At 38.3% G+C, this 25,739-nt stretch overlaps 1 protein-coding gene across 1 annotated transcript in view; it reads left to right on the top strand.

Annotated features, from left to right (window-relative positions):
- Positions 1-440: 440 nt before the first annotated feature.
- SYPL1 (synaptophysin like 1) overlaps positions 441-25,739 on the top strand; it is a 30,154-nt gene continuing 4,855 nt past the window's right edge. The window contains exons 1-4 of the mRNA XM_055590228.1: positions 441-583; positions 804-875; positions 20,407-20,528; positions 21,752-21,959. Of these exons, the coding sequence (XP_055446203.1) occupies positions 470-583; positions 804-875; positions 20,407-20,528; positions 21,752-21,959 (516 nt within the window). The 5' untranslated portion in view covers positions 441-469. The remainder of the gene's footprint in view (positions 584-803; positions 876-20,406; positions 20,529-21,751; positions 21,960-25,739) is intronic.

The raw sequence follows: 25,739 nt of genomic DNA, 5'->3' as shown, positions 1-25,739 counted from the left end.
GCAGCAGCAGCAGCAGATACTCCAAGAGCGCCCCACGTAGAAAACTTGACTGACAGGGTAGGAAAGGTGGGTAGGTGGGTTAGAAGAGCCTGTCGGACCAAGTCTTTTTCTGTTAGGTATAACGTTTTTTGTAAATCGTTCAACCCTGACTCCAATGGTAAGTTTGAAAATAAACAATTTCCGTAAGAATGATCAATCACGTTCCTGAGAGAGACCCTGTTACAGCGTGGTCGCTCAAAGTCCGTTGTTCTGCAGTAACTTTCCGTCATTTTGCTAAAAGGTCTCTAACACCAGCCTTGAATCGCGCTTTCATTTGTGTCAATGTTATAAACCTAGGTAAAACATTGGGAAGAGTGACGGGAAGCCAGTGTAATAAAGCTGCTGGGCCAAAGCCGTAGGTTTCCGCTGGATGGTATTCGCTGCGTGAGGCAGCTGCCCCAGCTACGCTGGCGTCGGACTGAGCGCGCGCATGCGCGGCAGGAATCCGAGCGCGGAGGCTGGACTTGAGGGAAGGGGGCGCGGCGCACGCAGCATGGCGTCCAACATCTACTTGGTTCGCCAGCGGATCGGCCGGCTGGGCCAGGTACGGCTCGGGGAGGCACCGCCCCTTCCCTGCCCGCGCCCGCCCCTCTCCGTCTCCGCCCCAGTGCCTCCGCAAGCGGCTCAACCGCCGCCGCCCCGCCCCGCGGCCTCCCTGGCCCGCCTCCCGGAGCCGCCCCTCCTGCCCTTCCTCGCGGCCGTGGAGCTCTGTCTCGTCGGTCCCCCTCCTCCTCCGCCTAACACTCTTTCCCTCCTTCCCTCAGAGGATGTCCTCCTTCCAGCTCAACCTCAACCCGCTCAAGGAGCCTCTCGGCTTCATCAAAGTCCTCGAGTGGGTGAGTGCAGCCTGCGCCGGCGAGGCTGGGAATCGCGTCGCCGCGCCCGCTCCGGTTCCTGCTCCCCTTCCGGCGCCCTCTGCCAGAAGACTGGTAGCTCTGGGAGCTGGGGCGCAGCCCGCCCCGCACGGGCCGCGAAGCCGCCTTTGCCCCCGGGGACGGGCCTGGACGGGACTGGACACGCGGGGAGGGGAAGAGAGGCCGAGGCCTGGGCCTGCGCGGGGCGGGGACGCTGCGGTCGGCGTTGAATCACGAGTCCCTCGGCTGCTTCGGTCCCAGGCGGAGCCCCCCACCCCCACTCCTACACACACACACACACACCCCGAAGCTCTCGTCTGGGTGTCCCCCGGAGAGTGCACACACACACACACCCCCCCCCCGAAGCTCTCGTCTGGGTGTCCCCCGGAGAGTACACACACACACACACACACACACACACACAGGCGGAGCCCCCCACCCCTACACACACACACACACACACACACTGGGTGTCCCCCGGAGAGTACACACACACACACACACACACACAGGCTGAGCCCCCCACCCCTACACACACACACACACACACACACACACACACACACACACAGGCGGAGCCCCCCACCCCTACACACACACACACACACACACACACACTGGGTGTCCCCCGGAGAGTACACACACACACACACACACACACACACACACCCCGAAGCTCTCGTCTGGGTGTCCCCCGGAGAGGGGAGGTTCAAATTTCTCTTTGGCTTCACAGCTTTCCACAAGGGAAGAGAAAACTTCCTGTTGCGGTCTAACCGAAGCCCGGCGGGCTGGAGTCGCGCTCAGGCCAGCAGGCGCTGCCTCTGCGCCTCTAGTAGAAGGGGCCCGTCAGTGCATTTCTGTCCCCTGCGGACTCAGAAGTTGGTGTGCCTTCTCCAAGTGACTTGACAAGCTCTTGGGTCTTAATATGCTTTTAAGATTGGCTCCAAGTTAAAAAGGATAAAAATAAACTGGGACAGGGAAGCGGGCGGAGGTGGGGGGAAAAGCTCCAAACAAAATGCGTTTGTTAGTCTGATCCACTGAAACACACGTTAGGAATCGCAAGCTGGGAACACAAGTTAGGAATCCAGTTTGTATGTAGGTATTTCGCAGCAGCATCCTGCAGTCAGCTTTCAGTCCTTTCCTGGGGACACTCTCAATCATTAACATCAACGCAGATTTATTACTTCGACCTTGGTAATGATCACTTCGGAGAGCTTAGGGAATACACCAGGCACTGCCTTCAGAGTTAGTGGCCTAGTACATATTCCAGTGCTGGTTTTCAGGCCCGTATTAATAGGCAGCTGGCATCTGTTCAGTGTGCAGGCAAGTTGCTTTTGTAGCCAGCAATATTTACATCCGTAACTCTTCAACCCCGTATGTTAGTGATAAAATGGTCAAGAGTAAGAACTTAGATTTCCTGTTGTAAATAACCTGCGGAGGTAACAGATTTTCTAATGAATGCTCAATCTGATTTCCTTCCTACACGCAAAGTTTCCAGTGTTTCCCCCAAAGTTTTACTTGGTGTCTTCTGAAAACTGTGCTAATTTCATACATACGTTTACGTTAAAGACACCTAAATGTACGTATTTAGGGTTCTATAAACATCTGTCCAGATTTAAATATCAAGAGGATTATATTTGAGTATATAAAAATTTTATATTGCAAGAGGAAAAACACATTTAACTGGGCTAATCAAATACCAAGTTTAAGGAAAAAAATCTTATACCTAGTAGTTTAGTCTTCTAGAGGATTATAATTAAACTTATAATTAATTTAAAATTTCACTTAAATGAAGTCAGTTGTTTATATTTGTGCTTACATTATTCATCAATCTTTTTTAAAACAACTTTTTTTCTTAATATTTTAAAATATTACTGGTAAGTTTATTAGTGATCATAGGTGACATTTTTGAAAGATACCCTTTTTAAGCTTAGGAAAATACTACTTTCAGTTTGAACAACTCATTATTATCCAGAGACTCTTTCATGAAAAGAATATCCATTGTTGATGAGGTAGAAAATTATTTATTCAACAAATATTTGAGTATGTATTATATACTGGTGCTGTGCTAAGCACTAACAGACAAATGGTGAGTAAAACATTTTTTTCCTCACGACCTAATAAAAGACATAAAAACAAATATAAATATGCCGTATGACCAATACTATAATAAAGGCATAGGTTAAGTGTAGTAGGTGAAGGGAAGGAGAAATCAAATTGCTTGGAGGTGTAGAGAGGATTTCATAGATGAAAGACCTTGTTCACTTGGGGAATGGGTGGGGAATGGCTTTCTAGGTAAAGAGGAGCTTATATTCAGTGGTGTGAAAACCTGAAGCAGCAGAGCCCTATTTGAGAACTTAAGTAGTTGAGGTTGACTCTGCAGTCTTTATCGGGAGGGAGATGGCAGTTTGAGATGATTCTGAAAGATTTCAAATAGTTTGAATAGTTTGGAGTTTATTCTACGAGCCAGTGGTTCTTGACCCTTTGGGTTAACCTTGGATAATCTAGGCCTTTAAGAGAATGCATACATGCAGGTACAGAATTTTGTTTTGTTTATTGTACAGCTTCCACTTAAGACCAGAATTCCTATTGTGTGTAGTGGATTCACTCATTCAAGAGTAAATAAACAAGTGGATAATATAATTAGATTTGCCTTTTAGAAATTTTTATTTTGTCAGTGTAGGGGATGAATTGAAAAGGAAAGGCCATAATTGAAGAAAGGGAAATCTATTGTTTGAATTATCAGTTCAATTCGGTCGTTCAGTTGTGTCTGACTCTTTGCAACCCCATGAACCGCAGCACGCCAGGCCTCCCTGTCCATCACCAACTCCTGGAGTCCACCCAAACCCATGTCCATTGAGTCGATGATGCCATCCAACCATCTCATCCTCTGTCATCCCCTTCTCCTCCTGCCCTCAATCTTTCCCAGCATCAGGGTCGTTTGAAGGCCTAAAACTAATCGCAGTGGAATTAGAAAGCAAGAGGTTTAGAAATCAGAATATATTTGTGTGTTTGCGTGTGTTTAGTCGTTAAGGTTTGTTCATCTCTGACCCCATGAACTGTAGCCCACCGACTCCTCTGTCAATGGGGTTTTTCAGGCAAGAATACTGGAGTGGGTTGCCATTTTCTTCTCCAGGTGATCTTCCCCATCCAGGGACTGAACCCACATCTCCTACATTGTAGGCGAATTCTTTTTTTTTTTTTTTTAACTCTTTCTGAATTTTATTTGTTTTTAATTAATTAATTTAATTAGAGGCCAGTTACTTTACAATATTGTGGTGGTTTTTGCCATACTTCGACATGAATCAGCCATGGATGCACATGTCCCCATGTCCTGAACCTCCCTCCTACCTCCCTCCCCACCCATTCCTCTGGATTGTCCCAGAGCACAGGCTTTGAGTGCCCTGCTTCATGCATCAAACTTGCACTGGTCATCTATTTTATATATGGTAATACACATGTTTCAGTGCTGTTCTCTGAAATCATACCACCCTCGCCTTCTCCCATATAGTCCAAAAGTGTTCTTTACAGCTGTGTCTCTTTTGCTGTCTTTCTTGCATATAAGGTCATTGTTACCATCTTTCTAAATTCCATATATGTGAGTTAATATACTGTATTGGTGTTTCTCTTTCTGGCTTACCTCACTCTGTATAATAGGCTCCCGTTTCATCCACCTCATTAGAACTGACTCAAATGCATTCTTTTTTATAACTGAGTAATATTCCATTGTGTGTATGTACCACAACTTCCTTATCCATTAGTCTGCCAATGGACATCTAGGTTGCTTCCATGTCCTAGCTGTTGTGAACACTGGGCAGGCGAATTCTTTACTGCTGAGTTACCAGGGCTTCCCAAGAATATATGTGTAGGATGAAGAAAAGGCAGGGCTCTAAGATGACTGCCAAGCTTCTGACTTGGAGTAGTAGTGGCACATCTATCTAAGATCACTAAGGAAAAGCCGCAGATTTTAGGTAGAAGGTCAGTAAGGTTTTGGATATATTAAGTTTGTGGTCTCTTTAGAGCATGTAAGTGGCGGTACCCTATAGATATATAGGTCTAGAATTTAAAAGAAATATAGGTTGGAGATACAGCAAATATTTGATTGCAAGGGAAAAGGGAATAGTTAGGAGAATGGAGAGAAATAACCTCACTGTTAGAGATATTTCAAGAAAAGAGTACTCAGCAATATTAGGTGCAATGTGAAAGAAAGTGAAAGTGAAGTCACTCATTCGTGTCCAACTCTTTGCGACCCCATGGACTGTAGCCCACCAGGCTCCTCCGTCCATGGAGTTTTCCAGGCAAGAATACTGGAGTGAGTTGCCATTCCCTTCTCCAGGGGCTCTTCTGGACCCAGCGATTGAGCCTAGGTCTCCAGGATTGCAGGCAGATTCTTTACCATCTGAGCCAGCAGGAAAGCCTGGATGGAGACCTATTTTAAAGATAGGAAAGATTGAATGTGTGTGTACACTGTAGAGAAGAGACTTTTGAATAGAAGGTTTAAAACAGAAGCTGAGAAGGATAAGACAAAGTTCTAGAAGAGAAAGGCCCATAGCAGGAATTTTTAAATGTGTTTTGAATGAATTGTTGAAGTTTCATAAGGTGTTGAAAGATGTATGGGTTGCTTCTAAAAATAAGTTTACAAACAAATATAAAATCTAGATAAAGGCTGTTTATTATAAATATTACTGTCAGAATAATTCTCCAAATCAGTTTATCTTTAGTAAGATTCTAAAAGATGTTCGACTAAGATGCAGTCTGATAATATGTAACTTTCAAGGGGTTACAAATCTGAAGACCTCAGAGACATGAAGGCAAGTGCCCAGTAAATATTTATTGACAGGATAAAAATCCAGTTGCCAAAGCAGAAGCATTTCTACTTTGCTTCTAAACTGCAGCTATTATATATATATATAAAACTGTTGTTATCTCCATGTTCCTGAGGTTTAGAGAAATTAAGTAACTTGCCCAGTATCCCATGGTTGTGATTACTATATCCTGAACTCAAAAGTCTGTTCCTAGGCTTTCAGTAACTTCCTTTTGTGTTTCTGATTGGTCTTTTAATAAAGTTAATGAAAAGATTACCAAAAATTTCAAGTTTAAGAAACAAAAATGTAAGATTCCTAATGTAATTTTTTTCTTGTTACATTTATGTTTCTACTACATCTTAGAAGTTAAAAACAAGTAGGGTTTTCTTGATTCATTTATCAAGTTTGAATGTTTTTTTCTGATTTTATACTTATAATTAATGAGCAAATTCAAAAGAACATTTAAAAGCATTATTGTTTAGTCCCTTGGTCATGTCTGACTCTTTTGCAACCCCATCGCTTTGGGGTAAATTATTCTCCAGGAAAGTTAGTGTGAAAAACAGTGATTAAGAAAACCTATAACCATTTGAGCATTACATATATCAATTTGTTTAAACAGCATATTTTCAGAAATATGTGCTAGTTTATATAGAATAATCATCCCAAGTAGACCACTAAGATTTTTGCAAACAGGGACCATGTTTTATTATAATTTTGTGGTTTATAATATAGCACAGAGGAACACCACAGAAAATACAGATTGTATTACAGAGTACAGGGGATGAGGCATACTTAGACTGATGTTTGTTACATCCATTTGCTTAATACTTAAATTTTTAGGCTATCAGTCTATGACACTGACTGCTTTTTAAGAAACTTATCTTTCTCTTAACCTTGCCATTTGTGTTCACTTTTTTTCTCTATTGTAGAAAGGGAAAAAAAGGATTTCAAGTGGTATTTTGTGCCTAACAGATCGTCTCTCTGTACATGTAAAACTTGCAGTAGACTGACTGACTTACCCCATGCCTTTGCTCTGTTTCTTCTACCTGGAATCCTCTCGGTATTTACTTTGAACACTCTCATGGGATATACAAGATGTTTTTTCCATAGACTATATATATATTTATGTTGTGTGTATATATATATGTACATATATATAGTCAGTGCTTTTAGAATGCACAAACATATACACATATGCACTTACCTCACACAAATAACAATCTCTGATAAAACATTAAAGGGAAATTTAAGGTAACAGAGCAATGCTTTATTATAATAAAGTGTTCTCAAACACTGGTCTCAGAACCCCTTTAAACACCTAAATATTGAGCACCCCAAAGAATTTTTGTGTATGTAGGTTATATCAGTCAGTATTTACCATATTAGAAATTTAAGCTGAGATTAAAAAAAATTTTTTGATTTTAAAATGATCACTTGAAAGTTAAGAGTACATCAGTGACAACAAATGCTGCTGGTTTTTCTTAAAGTGAAAGGCTCATTCTATTCATTAAAAAAAAAAGATCTGACGGATATCTGAGTCTGAATAACTGTATTATGTCTATTACTCATTCTTTCAAGTAAAAATAGTGTTCAATGAAAAAAGTGACTATTTCAGGGAACAACTCAGTTGCTTAAATGTTCTCCCTGGAAACAACCATTGTATTTCGGTATGCAGTAAAAGTGATTTTTGTTTGTTCATTTGTTATTGAAGTACTATAGTTAATTTACATTGTTTTAGTTTCTGGTGTACAGCAAAGTGATTCAGTTGTACATACATATATTCTTTTTCATTTCCATTATAGTTTATTACAGTATATTATAGTTCCCCGTGCTAAACAGTAGGACCTTGTTGTTTATGTTTTCTATAGTAGTGTAGCTGATCCCAAACTCCTAATTTATTTCTCCCTGCCTCTTCTTTGGTAACTATAAGTTTATTTTTTATGTCTGTGAGTCTCTTTCTGTTTTTAGTGTTTATTTGTATCATACTTTTAGATTCCACATATAAGTGATATCTTATGATATTTGTCTTTCTCTTTCTTACTTCATTTAGTCTGATAATCTCTAGGTCTATCCAAGTTGCTGCAAATGGCATTATTTCATTCTTTTTTATGGCTGAGTAGCATTCCATTCTATTTATAGACTACATCTTCTTTATCCATTCATCAGTCAATGAACATTTAAGTTGCTTCCATATCTTGGCTATGTAAATGGTGCTGCTACGAGCATTGGAGCATTTCCAAATTCGAGTTTTCTCCAGGTATATACTCAGGAGTGGGATTGCCAGATTAATGGCAACTCTGTTTTTAGTTTTTTTAAGAACTTCCATGCTGTTTTCTGTGACTGCACCAGTTTACATTCCCACCAATAATATAAGAGGATTGCCTTTTCTCCACCTTCTCTCCATCATTTATTATTTGTAAACATTTTGATGACTGCCATTCTGACTGCTGTGAGGTGATACTACCTTATTTGCAGTTCCCTGATAATTAGCGAAGCTGAACATCTTATCAGGTACCTAATGGCCATCTGTATGTCTTCTTTGGAGAAATGTCTATTTACGTCTTCTGCCCATTTTTTGATTAGGTTATTTTTTGTTATGGAGTTGTGTGAGCAGTTCGTATATTTTGGAAATTAAACCCTTGTCAGTTGCATTGTTTGCAAATATTTACTCGCAGTCCTTAGCTTGTCTTTTCAGTAGTAAAAGTGTTTGCACATCTTGTTTCATCCCACAGAATTTTAAGAAGATGCAAGAGTCAGGATTTAATAAAAGTAATTTTCTGTTTCATCAAAGACACTTTCAAGTAAAACTAGCTTTTTTCATTAACTGCAAGTGCATGGCAATGAACTAACAGTTTGATGCTTTTGCTGATTCTTACTGAAGCCTAGCAGTTTTACCCATCAGTGCTTTTGTGTCGATCAGCACAAATGTCAACATAGTGTAAAAAGCAAATGATGTTGTAATAATATTGTGAAAATATTTTTGACCTCACAGACCCCTTGAAAGAGTCTTTGGTACTCCTTGGGATCCACAATGGAGAAGGCAATGGCACCCCACTCCAGTACTGGTGCCTGGAAAATCCCATGGATGGAGGAGCCTGGTAGGCTGCAGTCCATGGGGTCGCGAAGAGTCGGAGGACTGAGCAACTTCACTTTCACTTTTCACTGTCATGCATTGGAGAAGGCAATGGCAACCCACTCCAGTGTTCTTGCCTGGAGAATCCCAGGGATGGGGGAGCCTGGTGGGCTGCCATCTATGGGGTCGTACAGAGTCGGACACGACTGAAGTGACTTAGCAGTAGCAGCAGGCTATTTAGAACTTTCTGTGATTGTACTTTTCAAACAGATGGAAATAATAGAAAAGTGAAATTGAAGCACTTTGAAACTGACTTTACTGCTCAGTGCACAGTGGAAATAAACTGAAATATCAACATCAGTAACAAAATGTTTTTTAAAAATGAATATCTTTAATAAATGCTTCAGACCTTGACTTAGAAAAATCAGTAACTTGGTTCTAGGCATCTAATCTGACTGACTAAAAGCAGACATGCTATGATAGTTCATCTAAAGTACTGAATGGTCATTTGATTTAGTAAAACAGCATGCATTGATTTTGGACATAGACCTTCATTTACAGTATACTTTTAGGTCTATTTCTGAAGATTTCAATTATATAATTTTCCTGAACAGCTCAATCATGAAATAGCAGAGAGGACCGTGCAACTAAAAACATGTAAAACATATCCATAAATTAGATGAACCAATGTTTGCCAGAAGGATCTTCTGTGAGCTGTGCAGTGTCTGGGAGTAGGAGCTGGACCTGGGACTCTGGCTGACTATCAGTCATAAGATTTTATACACAAAGCCCCAGATGCATGTTTTACTATGTCGTTATCTTAAGGCATATTATATACTCTCGTTAAATTTCATTCAAATTTAAAAAAGCCCTTATTTCAGGTATTTGTTTAATAATTTTCTTCCCCCAACTTTTTCTAATTAAGTAAAATCTTTTTTTAACCTGGTCATGTAGTTGATGAATCCAGTTCACAAAGAGTATTAATGCCCTTGTACATGAGTTTTTGTATTGTCACTGAGTAGTTTCCGTGAAGACATTTTTAAGCCACCAGTCCATTTTGTGAAGGTTAGTTTGGTTAAAAGTAAATAGTTAAAATAGTTAAAGTCACTTAGCCATGAACACTCACATGATACATGAACTCTGAAGTAGAAGAATGGGTGATGGTATCACTGTCTGTCCTGTGTTATGGGACTCCCTTACCTTCAGTATACCCCACATACTGTCCGAACATGTGACTCTCTGACATACAGGCCCAACATGGGTTTCAGCAGTATATTAAATTTAATGAAATTAAATTGTTTAAGTCTAAGAGTAGATATAAATAGACACATTTTCTTCTTGTACACCAGTTAAATTGAGTACTCCAGTCTACTTTAGAGAGTAATATTCTAGAGGGCCAGTCTGAAGTATGTATGAGTTACAAATATCTAAATCAACAAGGCATCTGTCGTGTCTCTAATGTGGGTCCAATGGGCAGAGAGGTAAGTGGAACTTCAGACTGTCATCATGAAGATGGGACCTTTTGACCTGAACAGAAGCTTGCTCTCATCCTGTGCCTGGATTCTTAGTCATTACTCGACAAGTGGAATTTCATGTCAGCGGTTTCAGTCATTCTTAATGGGATAGAATGGGGGCGGGGGGTGGGATTAGTTTCATAAGTGGCAAGGAAGTGTAAATCAGCATATCACTACTACTCATTTTAGACTAGAAGTACAAACTGAAGTGCATATTGGAACCCCTCATAAAGTAAATGAGTATAACAAGCTGTTTGGAAGAAGAAAGAATAATGTAATTCATTGATTACTGGTAGCTAACATGCATTCTGAGGGGTGGAGAGATGATAGAAAGTGACAGCAATCTGGAAAGCATATGCCATTTCTTAAGTGTCATCTGTCACTCATTTCCATGGGACTGTCACTTTATGGGAATGTAGGTCTGATGTTGCATAACTTTGTTTCCCCATTCCCATGCGGGAAATCCAAATTTTTATATGCAGCACGCTGATAATAAAATACTGACAACAGATTCACATTTTTCATGAATACTGGGAAGACCATAAATCTGTTTTCAGGTCAGGTTTCACCCGTGGGCTACAAGTTCTAATTGTAATCAGAGTACTAGTACAATACAGGGAAAGGTGAGATGGTTGGATAGCTTACCCTCAGATTGTTTGTATTTCATTTAGTAAAAAGTGTGTACCTCATCCCTTTTTTCCCATAAGTTAAAGACCAAAATGGCAGACATGACATTTATTTATCCTCATAACGAAATGACAAACTTGAAATGATGAGTATGTAAGACTTGAAATATTGTTTTATTTGTACATTATTGAGTATTGATTTTTTTTTCCCCTTTAGTTAAGCAGTTATTTAGTGATCATTTGGTGTATGTCAGGCCTTCTGCTAGGTAAGCACTGAAAACCCAAGAATAAGGACACATGCAAAGATACGACAGTCTGCCAAGGGAGAGGTAAAGGCAATAATCCTAAAAGCAATAAGCTGTGGTACAGTGTGCCATTTATTTACTAATTTTTGTCTTAAGTTGGAAACTAGTTTTTATTATTTGGGGTTTTTTTGTTTCTTTTTTTTTTTAATAAGCAAGATACACAAGAAAAATGCCTATAACAGAAGTAATGAACTCAAGTCTGTGGCAGCCCAGTAGTCAGAATATTTCCACCACAAGGAATCGGACAGGGCCTTAACGGATGAGCTTGCTAGAGATGCAGGGTAGGGACGGAGGGGAAATCGTGGCAGGAAAAAACACATACATTCAAGACATAAATACTTGGTGTGTTTCAGGAACAGTAAGTATACAGTGCAATATGACAGAATTGTATAGGCCCTTGCACGGAGTACAGTGTATAAATCTAGAAAGATAATGTTGAGGCTATGCCTCTCAGCCCTGCCTCTTACGCCAAATTAAGAACTCAGGCATTATATGTTTTCTTAAATTTATATCTGGAAAGCCATTCAGGAAATCTCTTAACCATGGGAATGACACAACCAAATTTTTATTTCATATCTGTATGATGTCACTCTAAACAGCTCTGTACCGTAGAAACACAGTGCAGACTACAAATGCCAGCCATAGAGTAACTTTAAGCATTCTACTAGCCACACTAAAAAAGTAAGAAACAGGGGAGGTTAATTTTAATAATACATTTTGTTTAACCCTATATATCCAAAATATTATTGTTTCAACAAGTAATCAGTATAAAGTTTTTGATGAGATATTTTACATTCTTTTTTTTGTACTAACTCTTCATAAACCATGGTATATTTTACACATACAACCATCTCAGGTCAGGCTAACCATTTTTAAAGTGCTCAGTAGCCACATGTGCCTTATGGCACCTTAATGGACACTGCAGCTCTAGAGCCCACAGTAAAAGATGGATGGCATTGAGAATGAGTTTAAAAGTGAAGAGTCTGTTGGGTTAGCCCAAGGAAAAATGATGAGGGCCTGAACAAAGATAGTGGCAGGAGTGATGTACACAAGAAGTGTTACTTGCCATTCGTGTCCAACTCTTGTGACCCCATGAACTGTAGCCCACTAGGCTCCTCTGTCCGTGAAGTTCTCCAGGCAAGAATATTGGAATGGGTAGCCATTCTCTTCTCCAGGTAAACAGAGCTTTTAAAAGAATTATGTTAGGTTTCTGCAGTTGATCCTTGTTGACGTAGGTAGCTATAGTTGTACGTCTTCATTGCCGTGTAAGTTCTCATTGTAAGTTCACTTCAGTTCAGTCGCTCAGTCGTGTCTGACTCTTTGCGACCCCATGAATCGCAGCACGCCAGGCCTCCCTGTCCATCACCAACTCCCAGAGTTCACCCAAACTCACATGCATCGAGTCGGTGATGCCATCCAGCCATCTCATCCTCTGTTGACCCCTTCTCCTCCTGCCCCTGATCCCTCCCAGCATCAGAGTCTTTTCCAATGAGTCAGCTCTTCACATGAGGTGGCCAAAGTACTGGAGTTTCAGCCTTAGCATCATTCCTTCCAAAGAAATCCCAGGGCTGATCTCCTTTAGAATGGACTGGTTGGATCTCCTTGCAGTCAAAGGAACTCTTAAGACTCTTCTCCAACACCACAGTTCAAAAGCATCAATTCTTCGGTGCTCAGCTTTCTTCACAGTCCAACTCTCACATCCATACATGACCACAGGAAAAACCATACCTTGACTAGAGTAACCTTTGTTGGCAAAGTAAATGTCTCTGCTTTTCAATATGCTATCTAGGTTGGTCATAACTTTCCTTCCAAGGAGCAAGTGTCTTTTAATTTCATAGCTGCAATCACCATCTGCAGTGATTTTGGAGCCCCCAAAAATAAAGTCTGACACTGTTTCCCCATCTATTTCCCATGAAGTGATGGGACCAGATGCTCTGATCTTTGTTTTCTGAATGTTGAGCTTTAAGCCAACCTTTTCACTTTCCTCTTTCACTTTTATCAAGAGGCTTTTTAGTTCCTCTTCACTTTCTGCCACAAGTACTGTATATTTTGTCTGCTTTCTTGTTGCTTCCCCTCTCCCCATATTCTGATATTATAAACAATTATTACTGTGAACGTTCTTATGCTTGTCATGTAGTATGGATGAGCAAGAGTCTGTCCTAGATCTGTATGCTAGTAAATACTAATCATTTGTATCATTTTTACAAATACTTTCTTATAGTTTGTAGTGTCCCCCAAAGAAGATGATTCAAGGGAGTGAGAAATGAAGACAAAAATTGTAGTCTCTTCATTACCTAATCTCAGAAAGGACATCTCATTCCTCTACCATATTCTGTTCACTAGAAGCAAGTCACTGTTCTATCCACATTTAAGTGGGGTAGGTGGGGATTAATCTCTACCTCCTGAGGGGAGGAGTATCAAGGCGTTTGTGGATGTATCTTTATTTTATTTTATTTTATTTTTATTAATTAATTTTATTTTATTTTAAACTTTACATAATTGTGTTAGTTTTGCCAAATATCAAAATGAATCCGCCACATGTGTACATTTGTTCCCCACCCTGAGCCCTCCTCCCTCCTCCCTCCCCATGCCATCCCTCTGGGTCATCCCAGTGCACCAGCCCCAAGCATCCAGTATCGTGCATCGAACCTGGACTGGCAACTCATTTCATACATGATATTTTACATGTTTCAATGCCATTCTCCCAAATCTTCCCACCCTCTCCCTCTCCCACAGAGTCCATAAGACTGTTCTATACATCAGTGTCTCTTTTGCTGTCTCGTACACAGGGTTATTGTTACCATCTTTCTAAATTCCATATATATGCGTTAGTATACTGTATTGGTGTTTTTCTTTCTGGCTTACTTCACTCTGTATACTAGGCTCCAGTTTCATCCACCTCATTAGAACTGATTCAAATGTATTCTTTTTAATGGCTGAGTAATACTCCATTGTGTATATGTACCACAGCTTTCTTATGCATTCATCTGCTGATGGACATCTAGGTTGCTTCCATGTCCTGGCTGTTAGAAACAGTGCTGCGATGAACATTGGGGTACACGTGTCTCTTTCCCTTCTGGTTTCCTCAGTGTGTATGCCCAGCAGTGGGATTGCTGGGTCATAAAGCAGTTCTATTTCCAGTTTTTTAAGGAATCTCCACACTGTTCTCCATAGTGGCTGTACTAGTTTGCATTCCCACCAACAGTGTAAGAGGGTTCCCTTTTCTCCACACCCTCTCCAGCATTTATTACTTGTAGACTTTTGGATCGCAGCCATTCTGACTGGTGTGAAATGGTACCTCATAGTGGTTTTGATTTGCATTTCTCTGATAATGAGTGATGTTGAGCATCTTTTCATGTGTTTGTTAGCCATCTGTATGTCTTCTTTGGAGAAATGTCTATTTAGTTCTTTGGCCCATGTTTTGATTGGGTCATTTATTTTTCTGGAGTTGAGCTGTAGGAGTTGCTTGTATATTCTCGAGATTAGTTGTTTGTCAGTTGCTTCATTTGCTATTATTCTCTCCCATTCTGAAGGCTGTCTTTTCACCTTGCTAATAGTTTCCTTTGATGTGCAGATGCTTTTAAGCTTAATTAGGTCCCATTTGTTTATTTTTGCTTTTATTTCCAATATTCTGGGAGGTGGGTCATAGAGGATCCTGCTGTGATGTATGTTAGAGAGTGTTTTGCCTATGTTCTTCTTTAGGAGTTTTATAGTTTCTGGTCTTACGTTTAGATCTTTAATCCATTTTGAGTTTATTTTTGTGTATGGTGTTAGAAAGTGTTCTAGTTTCATTCTTTTACAAGTGGTTGACCAGATTTCCCAGCACCACTTGTTAAAGAGATTGTCTTTAATCCATTGTATATTCTTGCCTCCTTTGTCAAAGATAAGGTGTCCATATGTGCGTGGATTTTGGATGTATCTTTAAAACCACCATTCTTCTTTCCTTAGTGCCCTATAAAGCCAGCTCTGTTAGATACAATTTGTCTCTACACACAAGTCTGCTTCTGGCCTCTTTATTCTGTTGATTCAGTTGTGTGTGTCCTGTTTCTTTTTTCTAATTCAAAATATGGATATATCCCCAGGACTCATTTCCTGGCCTTGTGTTCTTACTGTATATTCATATATATTTATGCTGAAATAGTATTCTTCTTTCTTAACTTTTTAACTCTTAACTAAAGATACCAAACTGTGTGTGGACATTATACCAGACTCTTCATATATACAAATAAATTCCTTTTCATATATCTTTCTTCATGGAAAAAAAATTCCATAGATAGTTATGATCCTGATTATGGGTGGCCTGATTCAAGGCCCTGGATTAACCCATGGGAGGCATTATGTCAGTGTTCAACAGTATAGGATATGTTTTGATACCAGACTTGCACTGAATTCCATCTATTTGCTAGATGTGTGTAACCTTGAGCAAAACAGTGCCTGCTCTCTTTGAGTTTACATTGTAGAGAAAAATGGACAAACAAATAATGAAGTGCTGTCAGGCACTGTTCATTACAATGGAGGAAAAATAGATCAGTACAAATAGAACTGATTGCATGGAGTGGGACGGGCAGTGTTTTTTAACATAATGTGGTTAGGAAAAGGCTTTTCTGATAAGGTCACATTGGAACAGGGAGCTGTGAAGTAGAAAGCTAAGCATGTGTTCCAAGCAGAGGGAATAGTCAATACAAAGGTTCTGAAGGAGTTTATTCCATGTCTTTAAAGAATAACAGGGAGAACATTTGTGTAAAGAGGTTTGGCAGGGGAAAAAGTAGCTACATGAGATCAAAAGTATTAAAGGAGGAAAGGATCTTGTAGACCATTATATAAACATTGTATTTGGAGAGAACTCAGAAGCCAATGGAGAGTTTTGAGCAGATGATAGTTTTCTGCCTTATATTTTTACAAGATGGCCCTGGCTGATGTGGAAAATAGAAGAAGAGGCAGAGACTAAAGTAGAGGATCAACTTAGAAGACTGTTAGCATATAATTCAGCAAGAAGTAATAGTGGCTTAGATGAGGATGTTGTGATGATGGTGGGAAAAGTTAACAAGTTCTGAATATATTTCACAAATAAAGCCATCAGCATTTGCTGAAGGATTGAGCTCTTGGTTACTACACTATATCTTGGGTTTTTGTTTTGTTTTGTAGAAAATTCATGAGATACAAATAGAAAAAGAAATTATCTTTTGTCATCTTTTCAGAGGTGACCACTTAAAATTTTGATGCATATCCTTTTTAGTTTTTGTTATGTGTATGTGCACAGATATAGACTCATGCACAATGCATTGTTTAAACAAACTTTATATGTAATGAACCTTTTTCTCTATCATTAGATATTGCCCATCATTTTAATGACTGCATGCTATTCCCTTTCGGGAATGAATTACAGTTTATTTGACTCCCTGTCAATATTTAGAATGCTTTCAGGTTTTTCCCTGTTTGGATAGCATTTGAGAAAGCATCAGTACATTTCTTTAAGCATATGTATGATAAGAAAAACAAATCTCCAACTACTTTCTGAGACCTGGAAATAGCCACAAGTGAGGCCTTATAAGCTCATGAAATAACATTTCTGCTTATAGTTTCTTGGCTTTATAGTTACCCTTGGGTTTCAATTTATCCCCTTTTGATTTTGATACTAATAGATAAGACTTCCTTTGGATTTCATACTAATATTTAGTAGGTACACTGTAATAGGAGCAAATGTGTTGTTATATGGGCTGTTTTACTAATTTCTATATTATACTCAGGAAAATAAAATCACATCTGTTGAGAGGTTGCAGCTGCTGCTGCTGCTAAGTCGCTTCAGTTGTGTCCAACTCTGTGGGACCCCATAGACGGCAGCCCACCAGGCTCCCCCGTCCCTGGGATTCTCCAGGCAAGAACACTGGAGTGGGTTGCCATTTCCTTCTCCAATGCATGAAAGTGAAGTGAAGTAGCTCAGTTGTGTCTGACTCTTCGTGACCTCACGGACTGAAGCCTACCAGGCCCCTCCGTCCATGGGATTTTCCAGGCAAGAGTATTGGAGTGGGTTGCCATGTCCTTCTCCTCAGCATGTGCTACTATATGCTAAATACTATATTGAGTCTTAAATTCAACCTTCACAATAACTTTATGCAGTAAATACTATTACTACTGCCTTTTTCCTTTTTTTTTTTTAAACATTTTAGAAAACTGATGCTTGGTAGGGTGAAGGCAGTATAAAATCCGGGTTAAAAACAAACTCTGAAGCCAGACTGCCCACATTTGAATCTTGACTTAGCAGTTATTAGCTATGTAACCTTGGGAAGTTACTAACTTCTTCGTGCTTCTTTTCTTTTTTAATGAACATTACTTTTCTTGTTATGAGTACAAAATAATGACACAGTTAAAGTGTTTGTCACATTATGACAATCTGGATTCTCATCTTCCTGTCACAGCAAGGAATATAGTTTCCCTCCAATATCCTAAACTATTTCTAAGGACCTCACACTTGTTTTGCCTTGCTTTGTTGAATTCTTCCTTTCTGCTAGCATGGCTAACATGGCCAGCTTCTTTTCTCATTATTAAAATTTTTTTACCTAAGTCTACAAATAGTAAATGCTGGAGAGGGTGTAGAGAACAGGGAACCTTCTTACACTGTTGGTAGGAATATAAATTGGTGCAGCCATTATGGGAAACAGTATGGAGGTTTCCCAATAAACAAAAACTAGAGTTGGTGTATGTTCCAGCAGTCTCATTCCTGGGGATATATCTGGATAAACTATAATTCAAAAAGATGCATGCACCCTTGTCTTCACAGTAGCACTATTCATAATAGCCAGGACATGGAAACAACCTAAATATCCATCAAAAGATAAATGGATAAAGAAGACATGGTATAAACATACAATGGAACACTACTCAGCCATAAAAAAGAATGAGATGCCATTAACAGTAACATGGATAGATAGATCTAAAGATTGTCATACTGAGTGAAGTAAGTCAGACAGAGACAAATATCATATGATATAATTTATATGTGGACTCTAAAATATGACACAAATGAACCTATCTATGAAACAGAAACAGACTCAAAGAGAATAGACTTGTATTTGCTGAGGGAGGAAAGGGAGTCTGGAGTTAGTAGTTGCAAAGTACTACACATAGAATGGGTAAACAAGGTTCTATCATATAGCACAGGTAACTAAAATCAATATTCTGTGATAACCCATAATGGAGAATATGAAGAAAAAATTTATATATATAACTGAGTCGCTTTGCTGTAAAGAAGAAATTAATTGTAAATTAACTATATCTCAAGTTAAAACAAGTTTTTTTAAATTCCTTATCTTGAAAGTATGGTCCCCAGTTTCCAGAATGTGATTAGTAAGTATCATTTCTCATTCAAGGAACTAAGTTTCCCTGGAGATAATACACTGGCTGAATCCACAATTAAGGCAGGAAATGTACAAACTTATCCTGAAATATTGTGTCCAGAAAACAAACTATCAAAAACTGTAAGGGTCAAGGGGGAAAAAAAGGAAAGCCACTTGAGACTGCTGCTGCTGCTAAGTCACTTCAGTCGTGTCCAGCTCTGTGCGACCCCATAGACAGCAGCCCACTAGGCTCCTCTGTCCCTGGGATTCTCCAGGCAAGAATACTGGAGTGGGTTGCCATTTCCTTTTCCAATGCATGAAAGTGAAAAGGGAAAGTGAAATCGCTCAGTCGTGCCCGACTCTTAGCGACCCTATGGACTGCAGCCTACCAGGCTCCTCCGTCCATGGGATTTTCCAGGCAAGAGTACTGGAGTGGGTCGCTGTTGCCTTCTCCCCCACTTGAGACTACCATTAGCTAAATACAAGACAATTTGAGTATTAAAAAAATAAAGGCAAACAGTTGGAAAACATAAAATATATTAAACCTAATTTACAATAATGCTAAAAATAATCCAGTTGTTACATCTGGAAGATACTAAGAAACTAGTTTGCTATTCTAAAAATTGGAAAAGAAAAATAAAGAACCAAGCATTTATACTGTTGCCTCCTATGAACCATACCTCAGGTTAACCAAAATGGATATGTGACAAAGTTCTACACAGGAGAATTCCAGGTAATAAACAAAGAAATGACAGAATGCTACATTTCCCAACCTCTAATAAAATAATGGAACCAAGTCATGACCATCAATAGCTGCTAAAACCACTAGAGGAAAGTCTAATGGAGAAATTAAAGGATAGATCAGGCTGACAATACCTGAACCCACTAATTCATCTTAACATCATAACAAGAGAGCCAACTAAAAATTGTCATTCTCACAAATAAACAACACAAAACAAGTGATGAAAAGAAAACACAAACCAGAGTTTAATCTAGCCTCTTTAGAAAATACAGATAGAGGAATTACGCCACACAACACCATATGGAAATCTCTATAAGACAAATGGCCTAGTTTCTTCAGTAATAAATGAGAAAGAAGTGTGGGGCTATGGAGAGAAACCCATGACTTAACAAATTTTATATTAAATGTAATGTGCAGACTCTGAAAAAAATACTTAGGATTAAAAAATATGAATCAGCTTGGGAAATTTGAACTCATGACTTGCTATTAAGAAATCATTGGGACTTCTGCCTGGTGGTCCAGTGGTTAAGAATCTGCCTTGCAATGTAGGGGCAAGGGTTCAATCCCTGGTCAGGGAACTAAGATCCCACATGTCACAGAGCAACTAAGCCAGCAGGCCACAACTACTGAAGCCCACATGCCACAAGAGAATCCGTTCACTGCAATGAAAGATTCCACATGATGTGACTAAGACCTGACGTAGCCAAATAACAAATGAAAGAAAAGAAAGAAAGGAAGTATTAGTTGTCATGGAGTGATAATGGTATCATGGTTTTGGGGTGGGATGAAGGGTCTGTTGTTTCAGAGACAAACCAAAGCAGTCATAGAAGAAATTATATAATATAAGCAGTGTACATAGGAAGGTAACAGACACAATAAGGTCTGCCTGTGTTCATAATTTAAGTTGGTGACTAGTGCATGAAGCTGGGAGGTCAGAGAGGTTGCAGATACATTTTAAAATATTTTTCACCATCTTCATTTGTAGATAAGAATTCAAAGAATGTTAGTGAGCCAATTTTTAATAGTCATTAGTAGTCACTGTATTTAAGATTTTAATGAGCTATGTTTGGGTAGAGTAATGCTTCTTTCTTTTCTTTCTTTGGTCTTTATGTAGATTGCTTCTATCTTTGCTTTTGCTACCTGTGGAGGTTTTAAGGGCAAAACAGAAATTCAAGTGTCTTGTGCTACAGGTCCTGAGAATAAAACAATTACAGCTGCTTTTGGTTATCCATTCAGGTAAGTTTGTTTTTGTGGTTTAACAACTCTTTCTACTCATTAAGATTTCCCAACAACTTATCGATCTTGGGAGTTAGACATTTTTAATTTCATGCTCATGTGTAAGTAGTGATCATGCTACTGAAAGTATGGTGTGTGGACCAGTGCCTTTCTGCAGACTGTTTTCCTGAACTGTGATGAAATAAATACAGAAAATGACAGTAAGCATTCAGAAACTTTCATATGACATTGCCTTGACACTCTTATTCTGTCATCCCACAGTGGATTGGAAATTTCAAAACAAGACTGCTCTGTCACCTTAGTTTGAGAAGCCATGTTATAGAAGCAAGCACAGCTTACGAAAAATCCAACTTTTTCATGTATTTGAAGTTACTAATGTGTAATGTATAGCTTTAAGACATGTGTCTATATAAAGTGAAGAGTTCCTATGTTTCTTTCAGCAGCATAAAACTTTATTTTCTGAATATTTATGGCTATTTTGTTCGTTTGACCTCAGGATTCATTAAATGTTTACTCCATCTGTCCTATGTTTAAGTGAGGGTATGAATCTTTCTCCACTTACTGACTACTTAATTCTCTAGACTCAGTTTTTCTGTTCAGTGAATTTAAACCATTTAAGGTTGCTTTGATGATTAAATAAAATCTTACATTAAAAATATGTCGGATAGCAAGTGCTTGGTAATCATTCTTTGCCTCTCCATCTCTTAGTCCTTCTCTTATAAAGTTCCTGTATAAGGAACTGTTACAGCATCTTTAGTGATAAGTGCTTTTGTGATTTATGGATAGGGAAAATTAAAGACTTTGTGGAGTTAGCCAATTAATGAGAGTTAAAATGTGAATCATTATAATTGACTGTCCTGGTGCTAGTCACACAGACTCTGCCTCCTAGAATGGAATACAATTTCTCAAATTGTAAACCATTTTGTAACAGTGCTCTTAATCTGCTAAGTTTTTGTTACAGGAAGATAGTATATGGGTGTGAAAGTGTTTAATTCAGTCTTTATTCAATCTATCATAAACCAAGTATCAGGTGTAATATATGATTTATATACTTTTCTTATGAAAATTTTAATTTACTTAAATATTTGAATTTTTCACTTTTTTTTAAAGGAAAGTGTTTTAATATATTTGGGGAGTATATTTTACTTAAATATTCTGCCTATGTGTTTCTGTTAGAAGAGTCCAAGTAATTCATAAATTTGTTTGTCCCTTTTTTTGAATAGGTTGAATGAAGCATCATTTCAGGCACCTCAAGGTGGAAATGTCTGTGGTGTAGATTGGAAAAATTATGTCCTTATTGGAGATTACTCCTCTTCTGCGCAGTTCTATGTTACTTTTGCAGTCTTTGTCTTCCTGTACTGCATTGCTGCTCTTCTGCTGTATGTTGGTTACACGAACCTGTATCGTGATAGTCGAAAGCTTACCATGACTGTAAGTAATCACTTTCTTTTTATACAAAAATAATTTATGTAGGTATATATTATATTTGAGTTTAAATATGGATTTTCTTATACTGGGAAAAAACTCTTGGCATAAACCAGTTTCAACATGTCTTAACTTCTGCCACGAGTTTATGCTTGCTCTTGTCATGTTTAACCCAATTCTTGTAGCCTGTTTGCAACACTTCCTCTGTACTCCTTATACAGAGAGAGGTTTGTTTGTTTGTATCTAACTCTTTTAACCTGGCAAGAACTCGAATATATGACAAAGCATATTAGGTTGCAAATAGCAGGAAAATTAAGTAGAAATTAATGTGTTTGATTTGAAGAATTGCTAACAATGCTAGTAGTCTCATAACTGTTTTCCTGTTTCTTATCTTTTTTCTCTTTTCTCAGAGATACCCCCTTAATGCCTGACACCTGGTCTATGTTCTTAAATTCTTTAATTTAAAATCTGACCAAGGTAATTCTATAAAAATTATAGAATTTGGCATTAGTGGCATTCATGAGCTAATTCTGAATCTTTAAAATGGCAACAAAGGATTTGAATTTGAAATCCTAATACCTTCTTTGGCCTCAGGGTCTACTGAGCTAGAAATAAAAATAATCTCTGAGATTTAGTTAGTAGAATTCCCTTAGATTATTGGTGGCAAATCCAGAGTTAAACTGTAGTTTTAAAGTGGACCTCCACTACCGAAGAATAACTACAAAGTCAGTATTGGTATTACTGATTTGAAGGGACAACAGAGATGTTTTTGTGATACTGGTCATTTATATCCTAAGAAAACAGTAACTACTCACATCTGCTTATTATTTATGAAGTTACTTTAAAGGATAGGCCAAATTATTAAATAAAAGGTTTTATTTATTTACTTATTTATTTTTAATTTTTGCTGCCTGGATCATAAGAATGCAAATGGTAAGTAAGTAATAAAACAGTATTTTATCCATCATATTTATTCCATGTCATGTATCTGAGAAGAAATTCTCAAACCTGATATTTTCATAAAACATTTCTTGGTTGTTAAGTGACTTTCAAAAGGTAGACATCAGCCATTTTAATTTGCAGTACTTAACAGAAATTTCATGTTAGTAATCTGTAACTTCTGTGGACTTTTCAAGCCTTATTTATATTTTGTTAAAGTTCTTTATAAATTCTAAATGAAGATGTTTCTTGCCATCTTTTCATTATCCCAACAAATTTTAAGTTAAATTTTATAAAAGCAATGAACCTTTTATTTCTCTTATTTTGTTCATTAAGCCTTAAAAGTATGACAGTTTTTAAAGCAGCATTCAAATCTACTTTGGAGGAGGCTTTTTTTCTGCCTAATAAAACTATAAAACTGATCTAGTTGCATCATTCAGAAAAGTCAAAAATAATTTTCCACCTCAGAGTGATCGTATAGAGAAATAATAATAGTCCTATAGAGACATAATCTAGAATTAGTTCCATAAGTGGTTTTTTGTTGATACAATGAATGATGGATACTTCTTATTTGTAAAAGTCCAGCCTCTAAATTAAATTTTGGATTTTACTTTAACCATATAAATATAAAAAAAATTTTTTTGTGATACCTAAATTTTTAACTATAGCCAAATGAATTTTTTTTTTAAGTACCATTTGTTAATGACAGTATGCTCTTTCATCGGTGTTCTCAATTCTCTGCTGAGCTGTCTCTAGGAGAATTTCAGTTGTGACATTTAAAATCAACTTTAGTTTTTAAGTAAATTCAGCATGTTTTTGTGTTAAATAGCCAGAGCTTAAGGGTTCTAGGCTGTGTGGAGGATCAGAAATACCATAAAACAAAACCAAACAAAGATAAGGTATCCCAAATTCTAAAGTTCTGTTATGAGTTATATCCTTCTTACTGGGCTGCCACAGGCATGTTGTGCATTGCATAATCCCAGGTGGCATCATTCATGTAGAACTAGCTAGAGTCCTGAGTCACATGGACTGTCTTCAGAGGCCCACATTTCTCCCACTTTCCCTCATCCTAAGATTACTTCATGCATCATTGTCAGAAAAGAACCTGCTTTTGATATATAAAAATGTCATTCATAAGCCATTAATAGCTTGGACATAAAAAGCATAATCAGGAAAAAAAATTGTGTTTTTTTGATTAGGAATTTGGAAGGAAGAAACCTTAAAATTAAGATTTGACATCTATTGGTCAAAGTGATGAACTTTAGCCCAGAGAGAATTTAACATGTGATAATCTCATACTAATTATCAGCTCTTTCTAGCAAGTGCTTAGGAAATGTTTGCCACAGCACAAAACAGCTGAGTACAGCAGCAAAAAGGGTAGTAATCCCACAGTGCAAAATACTTAATGTTTCTATTCTTTTCTCTTTGATATACATTTTTTAAAGAGGACCAGTAGCAGTGGAGAACTTAAATGCAAATACTATGACACCATGCTTGTAAAATTAGTCATTGTTTCAGTTCTCTAATGCAAGGCGTTGATTCAGTGCCAGCTTGACCAGGTAGACAAGCTATATATAGCAGTTTCTGTATCTCATATGTGATCACTGGTATTTATCTGACATAAATGACTAAAAGCTCATTGGCAAAAGTAATTTAAAACTAACCAGATTTATTAAAAAAAAAAAAAAATTCTGTGATAAGCTCCAAAACCCATTTCTGAGCTTGGAGAGATTTTTGCTACAGATAGTGAGAACTCAGTCTTGAGCATACCTGAATGCTCAGAATACATCATTCAGTTCAGTTCAGTTCAGTCGCTCAGTCGTGTCCAGCTCTTTGAGACCCCATGAATTGCAGCACACCAGGCCTCCCTGTCCATCACTAACTCCCGGAGTTCACCCAAACTCATGTCCATCGAGCCAGTGATGCCATCCAGCATCTCATCCTCTGTTGTCCCCTTTTCCTCCTGCCCCCAATCCCTCCCAGCATCAGAGTCTTTCCCAATGAGTCAACTCTTCGCATGAGGTGGCCAAATACTGAAGTTTCAGCTTCAGCATCATTCCTTCCAAAGAAATCCCAGGGCTGATCTCCTTCAGAATGGACTGGTTGGATCTCCTTGCAGTCCAAGGGCTTCTCAAGAGTCTTCTCCAACACCACAGTTCAAAAGCATCAATTCTTTGGTGCTCAGCTTTCTTCACAGTCCAACTCTCACATCCATACATGACCACTGGAAAAACCATAGCCTTGACTAGATGGACCTTTGTTGGCAAAGTAATGTCTCTGCTTTTTAATATGCTGTCTAGATTGGTCATAACTTGCCTTCCAAGGAGTAAGCGTCTTTTAATTTCATGGCTGCAGTCACCATCTGCAGTGATTTTGGAGCCCAAAAAATAAATTCTGACACTGTTTCCACTGTTTCGCCATCTATTTCCCATGAAATGACAAATCTTACATTGTTCCCACTTTGGTGGTTAATTCAAAGGAAGACCAAAGGAGATGGAAACTTATACTTTATACTATCCAAAAACATACTTTAAAAAAGTGTTACTTAGATTTTTATAGCCAGTACTAGTTGACAGAGTTCTAGTTCCCCAGCAGATTAGATTAGGGAGAGTAAATTTTTTTCTTATTAGTTCAATAAGAAATTATCCAAAATATTAAAAATTTGCTCCTATCCTTGAACTGTAATAAGTAGCAAACTCTTTAGTAGAAAACTGGTAGTGACAGGGTGTTTTGAGAGAGATTTTATTGTTGTTGTTCTTAATATAATGAGCATTCTTAAACTTTTATAGTCATGTATTTAAAAAGAGACAAGTCATCCTGGATGTGTGCTTTTCACCATCTCACTAT

The sequence above is a fragment of the Bubalus kerabau genome, chromosome 8 (genome assembly GCF_029407905.1).
Source record: "Bubalus kerabau isolate K-KA32 ecotype Philippines breed swamp buffalo chromosome 8, PCC_UOA_SB_1v2, whole genome shotgun sequence".
NCBI classification, from domain to species: domain Eukaryota; kingdom Metazoa; phylum Chordata; class Mammalia; order Artiodactyla; family Bovidae; genus Bubalus; species Bubalus kerabau.
The sequence above is the reverse complement of the archived record's forward strand: the minus strand, read 5'-3'. Positions and strand labels throughout refer to the sequence as shown.